Source organism: Labrus bergylta, chromosome 4 (assembly GCF_963930695.1).
Source record: "Labrus bergylta chromosome 4, fLabBer1.1, whole genome shotgun sequence".
Lineage (NCBI taxonomy): Eukaryota > Metazoa > Chordata > Actinopteri > Labriformes > Labridae > Labrus > Labrus bergylta.
The window spans coordinates 23,757,244-23,775,887 of NC_089198.1; the positions used below are offsets into that span (position 1 = coordinate 23,757,244).

At 39.4% G+C, this 18,644-nt stretch overlaps 1 protein-coding gene across 12 annotated transcripts in view; it reads right to left on the reverse strand.

Moving 5' to 3' along the window:
- st18 (ST18 C2H2C-type zinc finger transcription factor) overlaps positions 1-18,644 on the reverse strand; it is a 39,933-nt gene that overhangs the window by 8,617 nt on the left and 12,672 nt on the right. For 9 of the 12 annotated variants that reach the window (XM_065954164.1, XM_065954160.1, XM_065954162.1 and 6 more), the window contains exons 2-11: positions 12,841-12,956; positions 10,063-10,114; positions 9,235-9,265; positions 8,841-9,028; positions 4,550-5,257; positions 3,678-3,812; positions 2,779-2,869; positions 2,590-2,682; positions 1,795-2,009; positions 1,401-1,600 (exon numbers count right to left, since the gene is read on the reverse strand). In XM_065954164.1, the coding sequence (XP_065810236.1) occupies positions 1,401-1,600; positions 1,795-2,009; positions 2,590-2,682; positions 2,779-2,869; positions 3,678-3,812; positions 4,550-5,257; positions 8,841-9,028; positions 9,235-9,265; positions 10,063-10,114; positions 12,841-12,956 (1,829 nt within the window). Of the gene's footprint in view, positions 1-1,400; positions 1,601-1,794; positions 2,010-2,589; positions 2,683-2,778; positions 2,870-3,677; positions 3,813-4,549; positions 5,258-8,840; positions 9,029-9,234; positions 9,266-10,062; positions 10,115-12,840; positions 12,957-13,940; positions 13,960-18,644 lie in introns of those variants that run through there. The other 3 variants (XM_029280362.2, XM_065954167.1, XM_065954166.1) reach the window with 2 other exon arrangements.

Genomic DNA, 18,644 nt, shown 5'->3' on the forward strand with positions numbered 1-18,644 from the left:
GCAAAAATTAAAAAGCTTAATGTGGCATAAGTTTCCCCGCTGACAGATGTGTTTGTCGTTTCTGCGCTGAAACGCAATCGCATGATGACTTATGGCTGTTTTATGGTATTAAAAGTTTTACCTCATTAAATGCTGAAATCCCTTTTCCATAAACGAAACCAATTATTCAACGCATATGTTTCATTAAACCCTATACATCATTATTTTTTGGTAACAAAGGGGAGCTTTTCAAATTAATTAAAGGGGATCATTTACATGGACGTTGGATGTGGCTGTCCACTTTAATTATCCAGCCATTTGTGTGCACATAGTCAAAATTACACCAGTGCAAAACTAAAAGAATTTCTGTCATTTATTTTAATTAGTATTTTTTTAACTGCATCAAAAAACAAAAACTCAGGATAAAGTTCTTAAATTTTTGCAATGATTCAAGACCCAATGATGTCTTCTAAGCGCCTGATAAACAAAATGAGCTTGAATTTACACTCTTAAGACGAGCTATTTGGCCCTCTCAGCGTGATATTTCAACATGCCATATACATATGCAGATAAGTTAAAGCATCCGACGACATATAACACTCTAAATATGGCCCCTCTTTTTTCAGACCTGAAAGCTGTTCTTTATTTTGTACGTCTCTCCAAGACAACTAAGCTGCAAACGAGAACAGATGATTAACTTGCTAACACTGTTTTATTCATTCAGTGGGCTGGTACCTGGTACAAGGCCACATTCTCAGCTCAACAAGCTGGGAGACAAGGATCTGTGCTGTGTAGGTGTGGAAACCTTGAATCATCTACAGTACAGTGTGCACGTATGTAACCCACAGAATGCAATCAATATTAATCATAAAGAGAGTTAAGAGAAATGTGAACACAATGCCACATCGCCAGAGATAATGACAGCAGACGAGTTTGGATTTAGTGTGAATTAAACTTTTCAGATGTTAACTCCTTCAGCTGATTGATTTAATCCAGTAAAACGCTCTTAAAGACGTTCGTGTGTAGACACACAGCCTATGCTGGATCATATAACTAAGCAAAATATCCTCTGCCATCTGCAGTGGGCAAGATGCAGTTTCAGACAACAGTTCAGGGTTTTTACATGCCAGCTGATGTCGAACAAAATACACGACCACATGTTTACTAAAAAAGAATATTCAAGTAGTTGTAATTGGGAAAGAAGGCTGATTGTTTTTTCTTCTTTTCATGTGATTACACAAATTTTCATTTGTGTACATTAAAGCTTTATAGAGTGGAACCCTCCTTGTTTTTCTGCCACCAGAGCGCCCAGCTCCCTTTGCCAAATTCTGTCTTTTGATGTCTTCCCTTTTTATACACAAATCAGAGTTCCTTTAAAATGACCACATTAAATACCTTTCCAAGTGGTCTAATTTGATTACCTTTGTGGAGGTTGCCAAGGGCCGGCCGGCAACAGCCTCCATGTTCTTCCGGTAGCGAGTAGAGAGGTTAAGGATGGCCGCAGTCGCTGCTGCCGCTTGGAGACCATCTTCTTTTTTGAATTGACTCGGGGGGCTGTGCTGACCAGAGGTGGGCAGGCGGCCACCTGGAGCTCCAAGGAAGCCAGGATACTGCTGTGGTGCTAAAGACAAATAATTAGCGAATAATTTAGTTACTGAGACACCAGGTGTTCTACTCAAACTTAATAGTGCAAAAACATTTCAAACAGATGCATCCTTGAAGCTAAACAAAAGCCACGATGAAAGAGGGTGTGCATACAATATGTTAAGGAACAAATTCCTTGTTTCTAAGTAAAATAAAGCGTACAACACTTACAGTCAGGGAAATGAGACATTTCTGGGTCCTGGTTAGTCCCCATTAGAGGCTGTTTGCCGAAGACCTGCGCATCAAAGCTGGCATAATCAAAGCGGATTCTGCTGTACTTGTACTTGTCCATGTCTTTTGTCAGGCTCGTTTGCAAGGCTGCTACTGGGTGAGAGAGCCTGTAGTTCAACTGGTTCATCTCAAACTTCTTTATCAGGCCCATGGCTCTACAAGGAGACAAATTAAAAAACAAATAAATATATATTGTATTGTCAAAAACTGGTACCCTGCAATAAAAAAGCAATAACAAGTGCCCAACAGGCTCATATTAAGCACTTAAGCATAGACATTGTTTTAAAGCATTCAGGGATGCCAGTGCTTTTGTACACATAGAGTCTGGGATCTGATGTGTGTTGTAGATCCACAGCCAGGTTGCCAGACTAATTAATATAGTAGGAGTGGGCATGCTGCCCATGATATATCCACAGGGAACAAAGAGTTCTGCTCTTTTATCATCTCTAATAGAGAGGAACTCACAGGACCAGCAACCGTTGCGTATGTCTGCTTGGAAAGCTGGAAATAGTCTGTGTGTGCTCTGCTGGGATCAGGGAATAAAAATATCCCACACTCTACTCAACAATAATAGTGTTTATCACTTTTTTTTTTTTTTGCATAACCTCAGTTCTGCTTTTACAACTTCAGTCCACAACGGAGCTAAAAAAAAAAAAATTCTGGATGCGTGTTGAAATTATTTTGTGACCACATTGAAAGCAGTGGAAATCTTCCATGTTATCTGGCAGTGTGTACCTGGGTGAGCGGTCAGGTGTTTGTCTGCATTTCAGGCTCTCGTCCTGAGGTTTGGAGACTTTGACTGCAGCAGCGATGGGGCAGCCTGAGAGACTGGTTTTGAGGGGAAATCAAACACATTAGCCTCATACTGCAACTCATCTGTGAGTATTGTGCAGATTTTTTAATGATTATCTCCTGTGGATTTACCTTCGATGGGTGCTACGGTTGCTGTTGACATGGCCTCTTCCTGTGCACCCAGGGGTGGGGCACTTGAGGACGTTCTCATGCATCGCCAAGACTGAGGGGACGAGGAGAGACAAAGGAGATTAGGAGACTGTAAGACGTAATCAAGCTTAAACACATATACTGAGCATTCTGGAAATAAAACAAACACATTTTCATGTGCTAAACGGTGATTTATGTTGGTGGCTGGTGCATTAGAGCCTATAGAGCAAAGATCCTACAGAGACAGAAAGAGGAGAAAAAAGCAAAAGGCTTCCTCATTGTGAGGAATTCTGTAATGTGGCTGAAATGTAAATAGCTTAGTGCAAAGAGGAGCGTAACAAGACAGCTGATTATATTCTTCAAAACAAACGCGTCGTTAAAGGTCCGCTCTGTATCCTTAGAAACTTCTTCTCTGTGCACATTCTCCAATTAGTTTGTTGGAGTTGTCTATTTATTTTTGAATACAGCGTTAGCTAGCCCTTTGATTTGCAAATACTGCCTCCAGACTAAGAGCACGCGCTTTTTTGAAAAAGTTAATTACTTTTTCTGTTCCTTTTGTAACATTACTGTTTAATGTCGGATGTTTGTTGAGTTATATTGAAATGACTTAACAATCGCCAACGTGAGGAGGGGCGGGGGGAAGAATTCAACATTCATATATTACAACGCATTATGAGAAAAGGAGAGGGAGAGAAAATCCTGTAAATTTGTTTGAAAAGTTTCTCGTACATCTTTGAATTGAAGTGAATGTGTAAGCATGTCTTTTTTTGTCTTTGGGTTTGTGCTAAAGAGGATTTCAATGAGTGTGATAGTAAATCCTAAAACTGACAGCGGTTATAAGTATAACTGACTTTCTGCTACACAAACTGCGTTGGACTTACTCTCCGGTGGAACTCGGACTTTATGGGGACACCCAGACAAACTCCTGTGATGTGGGTACAGGCCGGTAACATGACCTGTGCCGTCACAGCCTGGAGTGGGACACTTGATATCTTTTTTATCTGTCCGTGGAGAGTCTGTGGACACAGTAAAACAAGATTTAACAATGCGTACAAATAATACAACCACTAAGCTGCTTCCAAAGCCCTTCTGTGTTTACATGTATTCATTAAAGATATGTAAAAAAAATATTCTCAAAAGTAAAAATTCTTATAATGCACTTTCCTTTCGACATATTGTACAGAGGTCAACAGATTGAAATATCATGCAAAGCCAGAGACTTTTTTTTTTTCTCCACAAAATGCATCTCTTAATCTGTCATTTTAGTTAAGGCTGCAGTTCAACACAGAGCATTCACTTCTTAATGCCCATCCATCGAAAGATTACATCTAGGATTACACTTTTAGCTGCAGTCATTTGAAGAATCAGAGGGAAACATGAGAGGTACTTTAGGAGGATTTAAGACTTATGGTCATGGTTAAATATCCAGTGGATTCCTATCAAAATCCAATATTCTGAGTAGTAGCAATTCCATCAGAACAATTTTTTGTTCTTCTTTATTTTAGTCTGTTAATTTATTACTTCACTTGTTGCCAAACTGTTTTAATACTTAAGAGGATTTCCCCCCTCTGTTTTCCTCCTCCCCCCCGTCACATGCGTATGCTTCTTTTAATGTTTTAGGAGTGCCTAATCACAATGGGTTCATCTGATTTACGCTACAGGAAGGTACATTATTGAAATAATAGTAATAATATGATAACTTCTGATTCTTCACATGATGTCTATCTCTAGATAAAACTCTATTTTCCATTACCTTTCCCTCCATGATAGTTGAGTCTACCGTCCATGTCCATCATCCTGTGGTGCCTTCTCTCATTACTCATCTGCTCCAGGAGGAAGCGGTCCATCTCCCTGTAGGCGTGGTGCAGGACCTGTCTTTGCTCCGTCTGCAGCGCTATGGCCTGCTCCAACAGGCTGAAGTTCACCCTCCCATGGTCCATTTCGAGGCCTCTCTCATGGAGGCCCAGAGCCCAGCCATCCAGCCGAGGAGGCCTCTCTGCCTCCGCCTCCCCCTCACTGTCCTCCTCTGTTGGGAGCGGCTTGTATCTTAGAGCTTCGGCCTGAAAAAGGTTAGCTCTAGCCAACAATCCGCCGAACTCTGGGTGAGGCGTTTCTTTCATGAGGCCATTCCGGTCTTCAGAGGCTCTGGATGGGCTGTAGCCGGGGCCATTCACCTTGGCAGACAGAGACAGCGGCTCCCATTCAGCCTCTCTCATGTCTTCGTATAGACTCCGAGGGGACGACGTACGGCTCATCTTGTTGTGACTTTGGTCTTCTTCTACATTACTTTTAAGGAGCTCCTCTTCATCTTCATCCATCAGACGCTCAGATGTGTCCGGCTCACACTGTGGCGAGCCATCAGATGTAACTTCTGACCATCCGATAGAATCGCTAGACTTTGCTGCTGCGTCATAGCAGCCATTTTTGTGGTCAACTCCATTGATTGCAGTCACGTTTTCATCTGAAACAACAGGAAAGGGCTTATTATATTTTTGTATTTTCAAGACACAACAGTTTGTGACCCTTCAGTCACATCCAGGATGAGATTGAATGTCCTCTTTAATGTTCCCTTAAATCCCTTAAAGGTTTTAGTTCTTCTGTTACTTGTTGACAAAAAAAATCTTGAGAAAAACATGTTTTTTCATAACCTTCCAGAGGATTAGTATAAACACATGTTGCAATGTGATCATAAGGTTCTAATATTTCAAGAATATATTTGGATAACATTTTTGACTATTCTTTGTGCTAGTTGAACATGAACCCCGAGGATGAGAAACACAATTGTTTTCTTCTTCTTCTGTGTCTCCAATTGGAGCAAGATTTTAAGGACAAGATTATGGAGGGATTTATTGTACGGCGGACCCTGAACATCAGTGGTTGATTTAGTTATGTGTATTTTTAAGTGCAAGCAAAGCAGCAACATGTTGTCATCTGCAACAAAATAATAATTTAAAAACACATAATTGCTTTTTTTAGGGGTGAGAACAAGGAAAAAGAAGAGGATTCCTTAAGACACAGATGGAAGAAAAGACATAAACATGAAAATGAAGGAGAGAAATCTCTGAGCTGCTGCTGTTCTGTGTGGCAGAACTTGTTTACATACTGTACCTCTGTCAAAAAAAACAAAACAAAAAAAAAAGATCAAGCCACAAAGAAAGTGATCACAGTAGAGTTCAAAGAAACACGTAGTTTGCTTAGTGAGTATTAAAAAGACATTGCTTAAAAATACAAATCGATAGTTCAGGAAAAAGAAAACGAGTCTTTGTAAAACTGTTGAAGTTTAAAATAAAATAAGAGAAATAGCATGACGTAAATATTAAATATGATTTAATGGGACCCATTCAATGTATTAAAGAAGACATTTTTCAGTTTTCTTAATTTTCTGCTGCCTCTATGGATTTGTCTTATTACATTTTTGACTCATCTTAGATCGTCACATAGCTTCTCATTAAAGTCTGACAATATTAAAAACTCATCATGGACATTAGAATCAGAATCAGACATTGCAGAGTGAGGCGACTCTTTCACACAAAGAAATATATACATTTTTAAACGTGATACATTTCAGTCGTATGATTTTTCTAATTTTTCAGGGTGTGATATGATACCATAAATGAAAAATGCAGTAGTATTACGGCAAATTATTAAAATGTATACACACATTATTTCTTTCATTTCTACACTAATTTCCTCCAAATCTCTTTTCTCCAGCTTATTCTTCTAAGTGCTCTTAATAATTTAATTTGTGTTGACCCATGGCCGTCAATCTTTTTAGGGTAAATCCAGAAATCCTAGCCGCATGTACAGAAAGCCAGAAGATATCGCAAAGCCCTCCACACAAAAAGTCTGATCAGTGGACAAAGAGGGTTAATGTTATCCCTTAAAAAGCATCTGAAACAAGTCTTTATTAACACCACTGATTATATAGTAAGTCATGGTCAGTGATTAACAATGGAAAGCTATCATCTGGATTGATTCAACAAAATCTCTCTTGATCCCCCGACACCATTCAAACTTATGCTCGATTAAGGCTCTTTGCACTGTGAGGATTTTTACTTTCTGTAGGGCTAGATCCTCTTAAGTGGCTAGACACCCGACCCAAAAGTGGGATTCGATGTGTTGAGGAGATAGATAGAGATGGATTGTGAGAATCAGATCACACACAGAAAGAGGCATTATCAGACAGCTACTACTTATTCATGAGAAAAAGCCCCAAACTTAATCCCCACTGAAAGAGCTTTAACATCAATTATGTGGCACTAATAAAAAGACAAACTGTTGTTTGCTAGTGTGTCATTTTTTACAGTATGAAATTCATTAGAATATAGAGTTTCAAATATATTTTAAACAATATGAAGATATGTTATTGACATTTTTCTGTTGTGAAAAAAAGTCTGAAAAAGGTGTGTTAAGACAAACCTTTTTGAATGAAAAAAAATGAAAGCCACTTATTTACATATATGAGGGAAGCAACAAGGGTTTTGTTTTTCATCCAGATGGACTCCCGGCCTGACACAGCGGCATACAGTCAGACAGGCACACAGACGTATATACACACACACACACACACACACACACACACACACACATAGAAACCCAGAGACACAGAAGTGCAGTTAAAAAAAGGAAAGGGATGGAGGAAAAAAACTTGGATCCCTCCGGTGGTTTGTGTGTTGGAACAGGTGAACAGTTTGTACTCCAGAATAGCCATTACCAGCACTCTGCAGCAGGGCTGCAGTTGGCTGGAGTTGAACGCAGTGTGGCCCAACCAAACGAGAGGCTTATTTTTCTCCCTTTTTGTTAAAATGCAGATATGACCAGCTTCCCACAGCAAAAAATCTTATTGCTTCCAGTCCACTTTTCCAATTTTTGTTGTTTTTTTTAACACAGAAAATAGCCCCCCCAAAACTGACAATAACAGGAAAATATGCTCTGAAATTGTTTATCAATATCCGTGATGATTTAACACTCAGATTTTTTTTGAAATTTTATTCTGGCAGCATTTTGTTTTGTTTTAAATCTGCTCCGCTGAATATCAGGTTCAAATCAGGAAAATATACAGCAGTCAATCACTGTTGGATGATAAAAAAGAAAAGTATTTTAAATACACATCAACAAAAGGAAAAACTGATGATGCACAGTGAATTACTTGGATAATTGTAATGTAATATGAACCTAGGAAACAAATAAATTCCATTTCCAATGAATCCACACAATTCAGTGAGCTACTCTCCTGGTCCATTTAACTACACACATGTGTACTATAATGAGCCGTAGACATTATGCCTAATTATGTATTAGACTGTGTTAGAGGGCCTAACAAAAGCTTTTGAAAGGGACAATTACGTTTGTTGCTTAGTTACATCGTTAAAAATATACCAAATCAGCGCAGATTATAGTGGGCGAGAATGCACATGTACACCACGAGCATTGTTGCCAAAAGTACCAAATTCAATTCATTGGGAAAAAAGGAAAAACATTTTTGCTTGTGAAAAGGCCAGTGGCACAAGTGAAAATACACAATTTCTAACTGTTGTCGATGAAATGTTCCTGTGCTGTCGTAAAGTCTTTGTAAAAATGTAACAGTCAAACATCAGAGCATCAGCCAAGCGACGCTGAAGCTTGTTTGTATTTCACAGAAGAGGACTTCAATAAAAATTCAGTTAAAAGGGACGTAAGAAGTTTAATTTAAATCAAAGTGAACTGGTGCTCCCTTTCTTTCTCAGTTTTTCATTCTATGGATTCAATGGGTTTGGACGGGCTATTGAAAGAGGACAGATGAGGGGGTCTGAAATCTGGCCCCATCAAGAGACGGTAAAGCCACGCCAGAAATATCATGGCAGATCAGCTGTCAAAACTTCAATTTGTGGACGTGAGACACAACTAATGTGGACCCAGCAGTGTAGTCTTTCACTTCCACTGCACAATGACTGCGGCTGCTGGCTGATGGCAGAGGGAGGGAAATATGAATGCAACAGATGGGATTTTAAAATTCAGCGTCAATTGTTCATCAAAACAGACAAAACAACAGGACATCTGTTTACCTGCTGGAGTGTCAATGTTCCTCAGCTCTTCTTTGTCCTTTGGCGGTGCCAGGTCCTCGCTCTCCTCTTCACATGCCTCACTGGGGCTGTAGTGGCGGGGCTTCATCAGCAGGGACTTTCTCTTGTTGACGGGGGCGCCCTGCACCCCTTCCTGAGCACTCCTCTTCCTCGCCATGGACCCATATGGGCTGGAGGGAAGAGGGGAAGGGACAAAAAGCCCAGCAGGGTCAACAAAGGCCTCAGTTGGCTTTTTTTAAGCTCTAACTGGTTAAATAAGAAAGTGTTTTTATAAAGTTAAACCCCTCTAAATCACAATTATGATCTAGGAAAAAATAAAAAAAATATTTTTGGCATGAAGATTTAAAAAAAAGATGAGAAAATTAAAAGTGTTTACCTGTGAATCTCAGTGATGCAGTCAGCAAGCCCTATGAAACAGACAAAAAACAAAGATCAGATAAAAAGTCATGTTTACATTTCCACTACTGTGGCACAGCATCTGCCCACCTATTCTTCCTCAAAGGTTCAAAGCAGCTCACTCCTTTTGGACTAGAGCTGATAAGATTTTATGTTCTGTAAATATTTGTTTTGTAGATAATGGTTTAAGGATATAGTATCACCTGGGCTTCTATCGTTTTATGCCACTTTTTATCAAAGAGGTTTTTTTGATTGTCTTGTCCAATGCCATCAGGTGTAATCAGTATAAGGATGGAGAAGTGGGCTTTTCATTGATCTGAAAAGCTTTTCATTCAGTCTGACACAAACAGTCGCTCATCCTTTGACAGCATTGACAACATGATCTAAAAGGCTAAATCAATTTTTCCCAGAGGCTCTGCGTACATCTCATTCACAAGTTCTACCCCTACTCGCATGAAGCACGACCAATAATAATAACACTTTTCATGAATTTCCCCACATGTAGTAATAGCTGCAGCGCGGATAGTGAAAGGCCTCGGAGGCCCTGAACACTCAAATAATGACATATCCAGTCTAGAGGTTTTCAATCACACAATATAGACACACTCCTTAACTAATTTGAGCCAGTGTTTCAATTTAATGAAGTTATTCCCCTCTGAATAATGAAATGGCAGTGCAGTGCTCTTCAGACCGGTAAGATAATACATAAAATTGACAGTTATAAAGTTGGATTGTTGAACTGATACCCCTAGCCCATGGCGGTGAGTGGAATATGTGTGTGTGCATTTAGTTAAATAGCTGTACTCACCTGTGCTACCGTTACAGGCTTTCAATGTTTGCTCTTCACCTTCAGAATCCATCTGTAAAGAAAATATACAAATGATCCTCTAACCATACAGATTTCATGTTTTTGACTATAGTTTCTTTATTTGATATGAAAATAAGTATCACCATTTAAAAGATGAAGAAGATTAGTGGGGATTTTATTTGTCTGTCAATCATAGCTAGTGAGCCTTACAATCAGTTTTGCGTTCAAAATCACAATGCTCTCAAAAAAAATGTAAAACATAATTTTAGGATTAAAAAAAAAAAACTTTTAAAGTGAGGAACATGTAATGACACCAAAAACATGACATGAATGTACGGACAAAACCTCCCTGTGCGTGTTTAGACAGAAATAGTTGCTAAAATCCATCCACTCTGGCGGGCTGTTGCTTGTGTGTCCCAAATAAAACCTATTAAACATAATTATTCCAGGCTGATGGTGGCGTATAGTGGTCACAGGCCAGTGAAATCTGTGAGTCATAGGATATGCTGTTACTTTTCCCTGGTAATGGGAAACATGACTCCTCTCTCTCGTTTGCTGTTGTGATTGAAGGCACTGACCTGTCATACATTTATAATAGGGGAGCAGGTGTGGCAGTGATGGACCTTAATTTCCTTTAATAAACCTTTTATGTGCCACACTCTTAATGCCACGCCGGGCCCTCAGAGGTCCTGCTCATAATAGGTTCATTACTTTTGATTACTACAGCCTATTGAGACAAACAACTCACAAACACTATAGATTACATTCTGTAAAAAACGAATGTACCTCATTAGTTTGTTGCACTTTTCCACACAGACATGCTTCAACATTTCCTATAAATGTGTTGTTTTGAAAACAAAATGTTGCTCTTACTTTTTTTCCAACCTGAGATTATAACATGGACATTAATCAAAGTTCAAATGATGCTATCAGAGTACTAAAATATCACCAGTGACACACACAGTTGTTACCAGGGTGTGTTTTTTTATTTTTATGCCTGACATTTGAGAAGCGCCCTTTTCATGTAAAACACAGTACTTCATCGTAAAAATGTTAGACATTTTCTTGTTTATGTATTTATCTGGATTTATAAAGGAATATGTGTTTGTAATGATGTTAGCATGCTATCATCTTATAGCATAAGAAAACTCAATGCTACAGGATTCAACAAATAATTCAATACTGCTCGAAAACTTCACATAAAAACGTAAAAACTTAATTAATCTTGGAATCTGAAGATTGCTTCATATTTCTTTCTATTTAAAAGCTGAATATCCATTTTCCCATATTATAGATGTTTGAGTCTGACAAGCAAACCCAAACCTTTGTTGTGTAAGCACCGCTCATAAAGTCTGCTATATGTGCATTTCTCACACAACAATGACAAAGCTGATCCTGACAAAGCACAGGCTACTGTAAATCTAATTCACATAAGAAGTGACAAGTAACAAGACATTAGTGAAGGCCTCGGTGGACACTCTGGCGTACGAATAGGTAGTCCTGGCACGGCAACAACATGGACAAACATGTGATGCTGAGTGTTTACAAAAGCAGAACAAATAGATACATTCAGGGTCAAACAGGAGAATTTAGATGATATCCTGATACATATCTGGTTGAGAAATGTATATAATGGACCCTAACTATTATGATGGTATGACGTTTCTCCTGCTCAGAGGGTCATTTCTTATGCAGAGCGCTAGGCTGTATAATACGCTGGTCACCCATGTATGAAAGTTGAATGCTAATATAAATTCGAAGCCCTATAAGACATCTTTACAAGCAGCAAGCTGAATATCATAAAGGGTTTGTAAGACATTATTATGAAGTTGAATATCATTTTTCATACATTCATCAGTAATTATAACTGTACATGTTGGCAACCATAGATGGAGAGTGGTGTATAAAAATAAAATATATATGACAACGCTCAGTTGTAATACAAAATATGTCTTTATAGATTTGAATTGTTGATAAATGTATGTAAAAAAAATCCCAGTATATCTGCATGCAACGACATTGCACCTTGTTATTAATTCCATTTATATACTGCTTACAATACATACATTTAATTATTTAAGTTGCAAGTTAAGAATGCTAGTTTCCATCTACAGTTTGTTGCCCCTGCCATCCCAGCCTCTTCTCTGACGTTACATTTCTGTGTAGAAGACAACTACTCATGTCAATGTTATCAGAGATTTGTTGGGATTGTTGTAGGATCCCTATTTCAAAAGTAAACACCCAGAGATTTACTTTACTGAGTACGCTTGTTAAAGATGATGATTACTTAATATAACTACTACCTGCTGATTTATTTCCATGTCGTTCAAAATTCACATTCACAGATACCTGCCACTTCTTTATGAGAAGAAACTGATCCCAGTAAACATTAGCATAGTTCAAACTCTAGAATTGTCCTTTACACATAAATACCGTATTAAAGATCTCACTAAACTTTGTATTAAGGAAGTTTAATCAGGTACACATCCAAGTGAGAACACCTCACAACTACAGGCAACATTTACTTTGGTAAAGGCTGACTCAGCTGTGCCTTTTACAGAGTGTATTATCTGCCAACCACCCACAGCTCTACATAAGTAAAAAAACAATCTCTGCTTGTGTTCACTGTGGTCAAAGGAGCAGTGACACTCCACCACTTAAGAGTGCTACTTATCCAAAACACTGTTGCACAATCATTCATCACAAGAGACTTTTTGGCCCTTAAAAAAAGTAACTTTCACCACAAATGAAAAATGTAAGAGCTGATTGGGTGTTTACCTTTGATCGTAGTTTTCCAAGCACTCTGTAGGATAAGATGCCCGATCCGCACTGTCCAGTCTGGTCGATGTTTTCCCACTTGTTTTTTCTCAGGAGGTGATAGTGTAATTCATTATCTAGAACACACACAAAAACAACATATATGAAAATAGAGTTACTTAATGACTTCTGTTGCATCTTTCTGGAGATTTTTAGCGTTGTACTTTCATAACACAGAGCCATACAGTCAGAAAAAAGATTGTAAGAGAGCATTAATACTCTCACATGGACTCAGAAGCACAATGCAAATTGATTGCTTGACAGAGATCAAATTGCTTGCTTCTAATTAATACAAAACATCCAAGAGGGAAAACAAGGATGAACACAATGAGTACATTAAGCCTCTTCACTTCACAGATCTTATTATGGAATTATTTATTTCTGTTAGCTTTGAAAAAAGAAAAGAAAACAACATCTTCTTAATTATAGCTCACAGAGCACTTCCCCACAAAAAACAAAACTGAGGGGGAAAAGATGGGGAGGGAAGGGGGTTATTCACCCAGTTTCATTAGCATATGAAAAAAGACTCTACTATTTGAGCTGGTTCGTCATCTGCTGAATCATATTTATGCGCCCCTCCCCCCCCCCCCCCCTTTCTCCTCCTCTGGTGCACACACCCCTACACAAATAATGCTTTAGAGAGGACGGTTTCCCTGTGTCTAGGGCAGATTTCTCAGGGGGGAAAGGAGGCAGCCTGATGCTTGGGGTCTATGAGATTTTCTATGTGTTAATCTGGATGCTAGCTGTCCTTGAGCCCAGCCCATTCCCCCCTAACCCCATCTGCTAGCATTCCCACCACAGAGGAAGAGAATGGGCCGCGACTGGGGTAAAAAAAAAAAAAAAAAAAAAAGAGGGAGACCTTCCCAGTCCAGCAGTCATGAATAACCAATGCCTCTCACCATTATCAGAAAGGCTGGATCCAAGCTGAGACCGTGGAGAGGAAATATCTGTAAAACACCCCGACGCACTCTTGCATTTTGTTGTAAGTGATGCTATTATGATTATTTTTCATATAATGCCTTATTAATACCATGCAGCTGCTGTGGAGATTCATCACTGACCTTGAGTCTTTGTGTCCCCTTGTTCCCAGCTTATCCGAGCACTTGGGACGCTCTCATGTAATTAACACAGACATTATTGTGGTGGAGTTTAAAAAAAAACAACAACACAGTGCTGATACCTCATCTTGAAGCCAATAAAACGGGGCCGGAGTAGCAAAGTAAGATTCTGGAGAGCATAAAATTAATTACATTATTTACATTTCCTTTCAGATAGAGGGGTACAGGCGAGATGATAGAGGCAAATGAGATTACACCAAATAAGATTTCAAAATGTCAGTGCTGCACACTCAACCAAGCAACTGTTATGATTAGATTACTTGTTTAATATAATTACTGTGTAAGGCTGCGTATGGAAACAATGCATACATGATACAAAAAAGAAGCCAGGTCTTAACTGATTCTCATCCTTTTCTGCGCAAGCCTTCTCTTAACCTTTCTTCAACAGTATCATTTTGAATTATAGGGAACGGATGGGTGCTCTGTGCAAGGTCACTGTCTGGTGTGTACTTACCCACCCCCCCCACCCCCAACCCCCCACCCCACCCCACCCCCCTCTCTCCTTGTTTTTGTTTCCTCTTCCAGAAGCACACAGAGCGAAGGGTTAAAACTGGAATGGATTTAATTATGGAATGAATGGAATTATAATGCGCCTGCAGCAAGTTTTCCTCCTTATTTATTAAAGCAGCTGATGGGCCAGGTTTGATGAGCCACTTCTGGCATAATTGAGTCATCACACAAAGAGGGTTCCTCGCATTCAGAGTGGTTTTATCAGCAGCAAACAGACCTGATTACTGGCAATTACACTCTGATCTAGGGGAAGGAGAAAAAAAGGGTAAATGTGCGGGGTAACTTCTGTGTTTATAGTTTACCCCGGGAATAATTTTCACATTAATTTTACATGCTAAGTGTTTTCTGTTTATGTAGAATAAAGAGCAAACGGCAGGAGATAGCACCTTGTACTTTCATTTTCCCTTGTAATGGATGTCTCGGGATAAAGTGAACTGATCATAATTTATATTTACCCTATGGGGAGTTTTAGTCGTTGAAAAGAACTGGCTGAACATAAAAATAGTCAAAGTTCAAGCGAAAGGTGAGCTGGCAGGAATATACCTGCTTGGAAACGCCTCTGTCGTTGGAAAGCAGGTTAAATTGTGTACCAACAAAAAAAAAAGGCAGGCGATTGCTTTTGCTATTTTCATTGACATGCAAATGTGTTTGTGGGGACTAAATTAAGCTCTGCACAGAGATTAAAATCAACTTCTGTTCAGAGAGTATTTAGATAAACAACTTTTTCTTTTTTTGTCCTTTTTGCGAGGTGGCCAGGGAGCCATCAGACGCCCTGTGCCTAAATACCAGCTGGACATAGAATAATAGCTGAGATATATTTCGGAAGGGGGGAGGGGGAAAGAGGATTTAAGGTGACTAATCTATGTTGAAAACTTGGTCCTTTTTTATTATTGCTTGACTATTGGTCAATGTTTGTCAGACTATCAACCCTAAACTACACTTGAAAATGTCTTTTGAGATGTTTTTTTTCTTTGATAACTGTTCTCTCTTCAAGCTCAAAATAGACAGATTGGATGGATTTATTTAGTTTAATCAAAATATCTGTGGAATAAAACCTTGGGCAGACTATGTTTCCCTTTCATATAAAGTACCCTTTCAAACAAAATTGAGAACAAATTGTGAATCTGAAAGTAAATTATTCTGCCGGCAATTTATGAGCATTCCTCCGCCTTATAGGGGTTTCTGGATTCAAGCATACACAGTAAAAAATCTTGAAGTCAACTGCGATTTCAGATATAACAGCCTCACAGCTACCCTGACGGCCAAGCAAAGTGTTTGTGCCTTTTGCCAAAGAGTACTTTTATAGAGGAGCGTATTGGCATCTTATCACTTCTCCAAGACAGAGATGCTTCAATAAAAGAACACAGCTCACAGAATTCTTAACAGACAATTAGGAGCCTGGCTAGCCACTATCGCTTCAATGATTTGTTATGATGGCATAACTACAGGGGAAACTTGTTATTGGACACAGTTAGCAAGAGTCCCATAAAAGAGTCAGATGGTGACACCTTTGCCGAGGTGATTTATGAATCTTGTAATCGCTTTCCAAAGTCATCCCAAAGCCTTCCCTCTAAATTGAGTTCATCTGGAGCCGGACCACACGGAGGCACCAAGTCCAGATTGTTTCTTCTGACATCAAAGAGCCAATTTCTGTTTTTGACCAAATTTCTCGTGCTTTTTAGTTCCCTCATCGTATGAAAGGGGCCTAGATGATATGCTATTTTATTTGTGAATTTCAATCCAATTAAGAGCACCAAAATATCGGGACAAATAAAATTAGTATCTTCTTACACAACACTGTGAATCAATAGCATAATAAACAGAGTGGCAGACAATTCACCCATTGGCAAGCCTCCAGACGGCCGAACCACTCTCATGTTAGTTTGAATCTTTGAATTCTGTCATGAACATGGTTTTTCAAACCTGTCTAATTTAGGGACAGGTGTTTGGGGAAATAGAAGTTCCAGCCCTGGTGTAACAATGAGCAGAGTAATCCTGCTCATTGTTCCTGCCCAAGGAGGCCCTTTCATGGAGGAGGTGGCATGAATGCTACCAGGTGGTCTGCAATTTGGAGAAACGTAGTAACCGCTCCAGCTAATCCCCCCGTCACAAAAGGCAGGTCTCCAGTGCTCCGGGGCTCTCAGGGGCAAAGAGGAAAAGTTTACCTCGAAACACACAGCGTCTGAAAGGAGTCAGGGACTCGAGCAGTGATTCCTAATCAGATTGCGCTGAAGTGAACAGCTCGCATGGCAGCTGTAGTTTTCCCAGGGTTAATTACCTTTCACTGCTCTCTCTAAATGAGTCAGCTGTTCCTGTCATTAAACAACCCCACTCTATCTGTGCTCCTCTGTCCTCCACACACATGTGCACATGGGTGCGCACGTTCACACACACACACATACTAACCCATTCACTTATAAAGACGCACCTTTGTTTGCCTTTTACTTTTTCATGTACTGGATATCAAGAAAAGACTTTAAAATGTTGATCATTTGAATATTAGAGCCACTTTGATCACTTTACTCATCAGTCAGAGGCCGTTGAAATGGGGGTTGGTGTCTTTGTATTTATGCTACTGATGTTTATGCAGATAGAAGGCAGTATTCCCCAAACACCTCCCCTACCCTGTTGAAGCAGAATAATACCAATCTGTCAAGGTCTAATTCTAAAATAACCCTTTAGTACTAATTGAGTATATATAGGAAGCAAACATGCTCACATATGTGCACACACGAACATACACAGGCGTACGTAGAGACGCACAATCACATGCACACACAGATACTGAGTCCAGCTCTGATATAGTTGTGCTGTCATCAATTCTGAACAATCTGTCTGCTCACTGAGCTCAGTGGCTTAGGATGTTGGGGGAGTTTTAAGTGATTTTTGCCACTGTATGGTAAAATCCCTTGGCCACCTGGATTACAAACTCTAGTCCTTTAACTCATGCCAGTATAAATCCGTGTTAACTCGGATTTACCTCTGGCATATGAATTCTCAATCTGCGTAAGCTTTGTTTGGAATGAGTTGAACATAAGTATTTCATGCAGTAAGGATGCCCGATGGTGAATTCCTTTTTCTGTGAAACGCATACTGCGGTATAATTCAGGATCAAATCAGACATCAGGATAACTAGAAACACCTTAAGCAGCGTTTTACTACACTCGAGAGGTGAGGTCCGCACCGCCGCTCAACAAACCAGGTGGAAGTGTGCAAAGCTGCACTAAGAAATCTGCGTTACCATGGCGACAGATATAAACTCAGAGCTGTACGCCGTGGTCAAGAGTTTAATCAGATTCCTCATAGCAAGATTCTGCTTTGCTTATTGTCAGACAAACATTATTTGCTCAGTTGTTCAAACACGAGCGCTGGTCTGCCACCAAAGCGATCATGATAAAATAAAATATGGCATGAGCAGCCGGGAGGATCTAAATTAAGTATTATCCAATATCCATACAATCTCTCACACTGGTGCGCACACACTTCTGGGCTAGCAGAGTTAAGCCAGACTATTTTGTACTTAAGAGGTTAGCAGAGCTGTTTTGTGAGTTTGATCCATGCTTGCCAAATCAGCAGATGGTCCATGAATATGATTATGTGCATCAATAAAAGGAGTAATCTTTAACAAAATGTAAATTTGACTTAAGTCCAGGGTTTAATATACACGATGGACTTTAACCCACTTTTCCAGCCTGACAGTAGAGCATGATAAGCTAATGCACTTACAATTTTTATATTACAGCAATCAGTAATGATGCTCCGATGCTACTATACAGAGATCAGAAAGAAGAGGAGTCCGATGGATGGTAACAGATATCTGCACAGCGTTCAAAATTTGTCAAAATAACGTCTATTCACTTTTAAACTAGTATGTAACTGTTCAACAGCAATACAAATAAAGTCTAGATGCTTAAAAAGATCCTCTCATGCTTTTTTCTGCTAACAGTTCAGTTATCTTTCAATTAATCTTTAGACTTACACTTCATCAACCACTACTCAAGGGTCAACAACATTAAACTACGTCTCAGACATAAAAAAATAAACCTTTACACTTCAGTGAATAAAAACCCAAACACAGCTTTGACATACAGTTCACAAAACACAAAGTGCAGATGAGAAAGCCGCACGCAAAAAGAC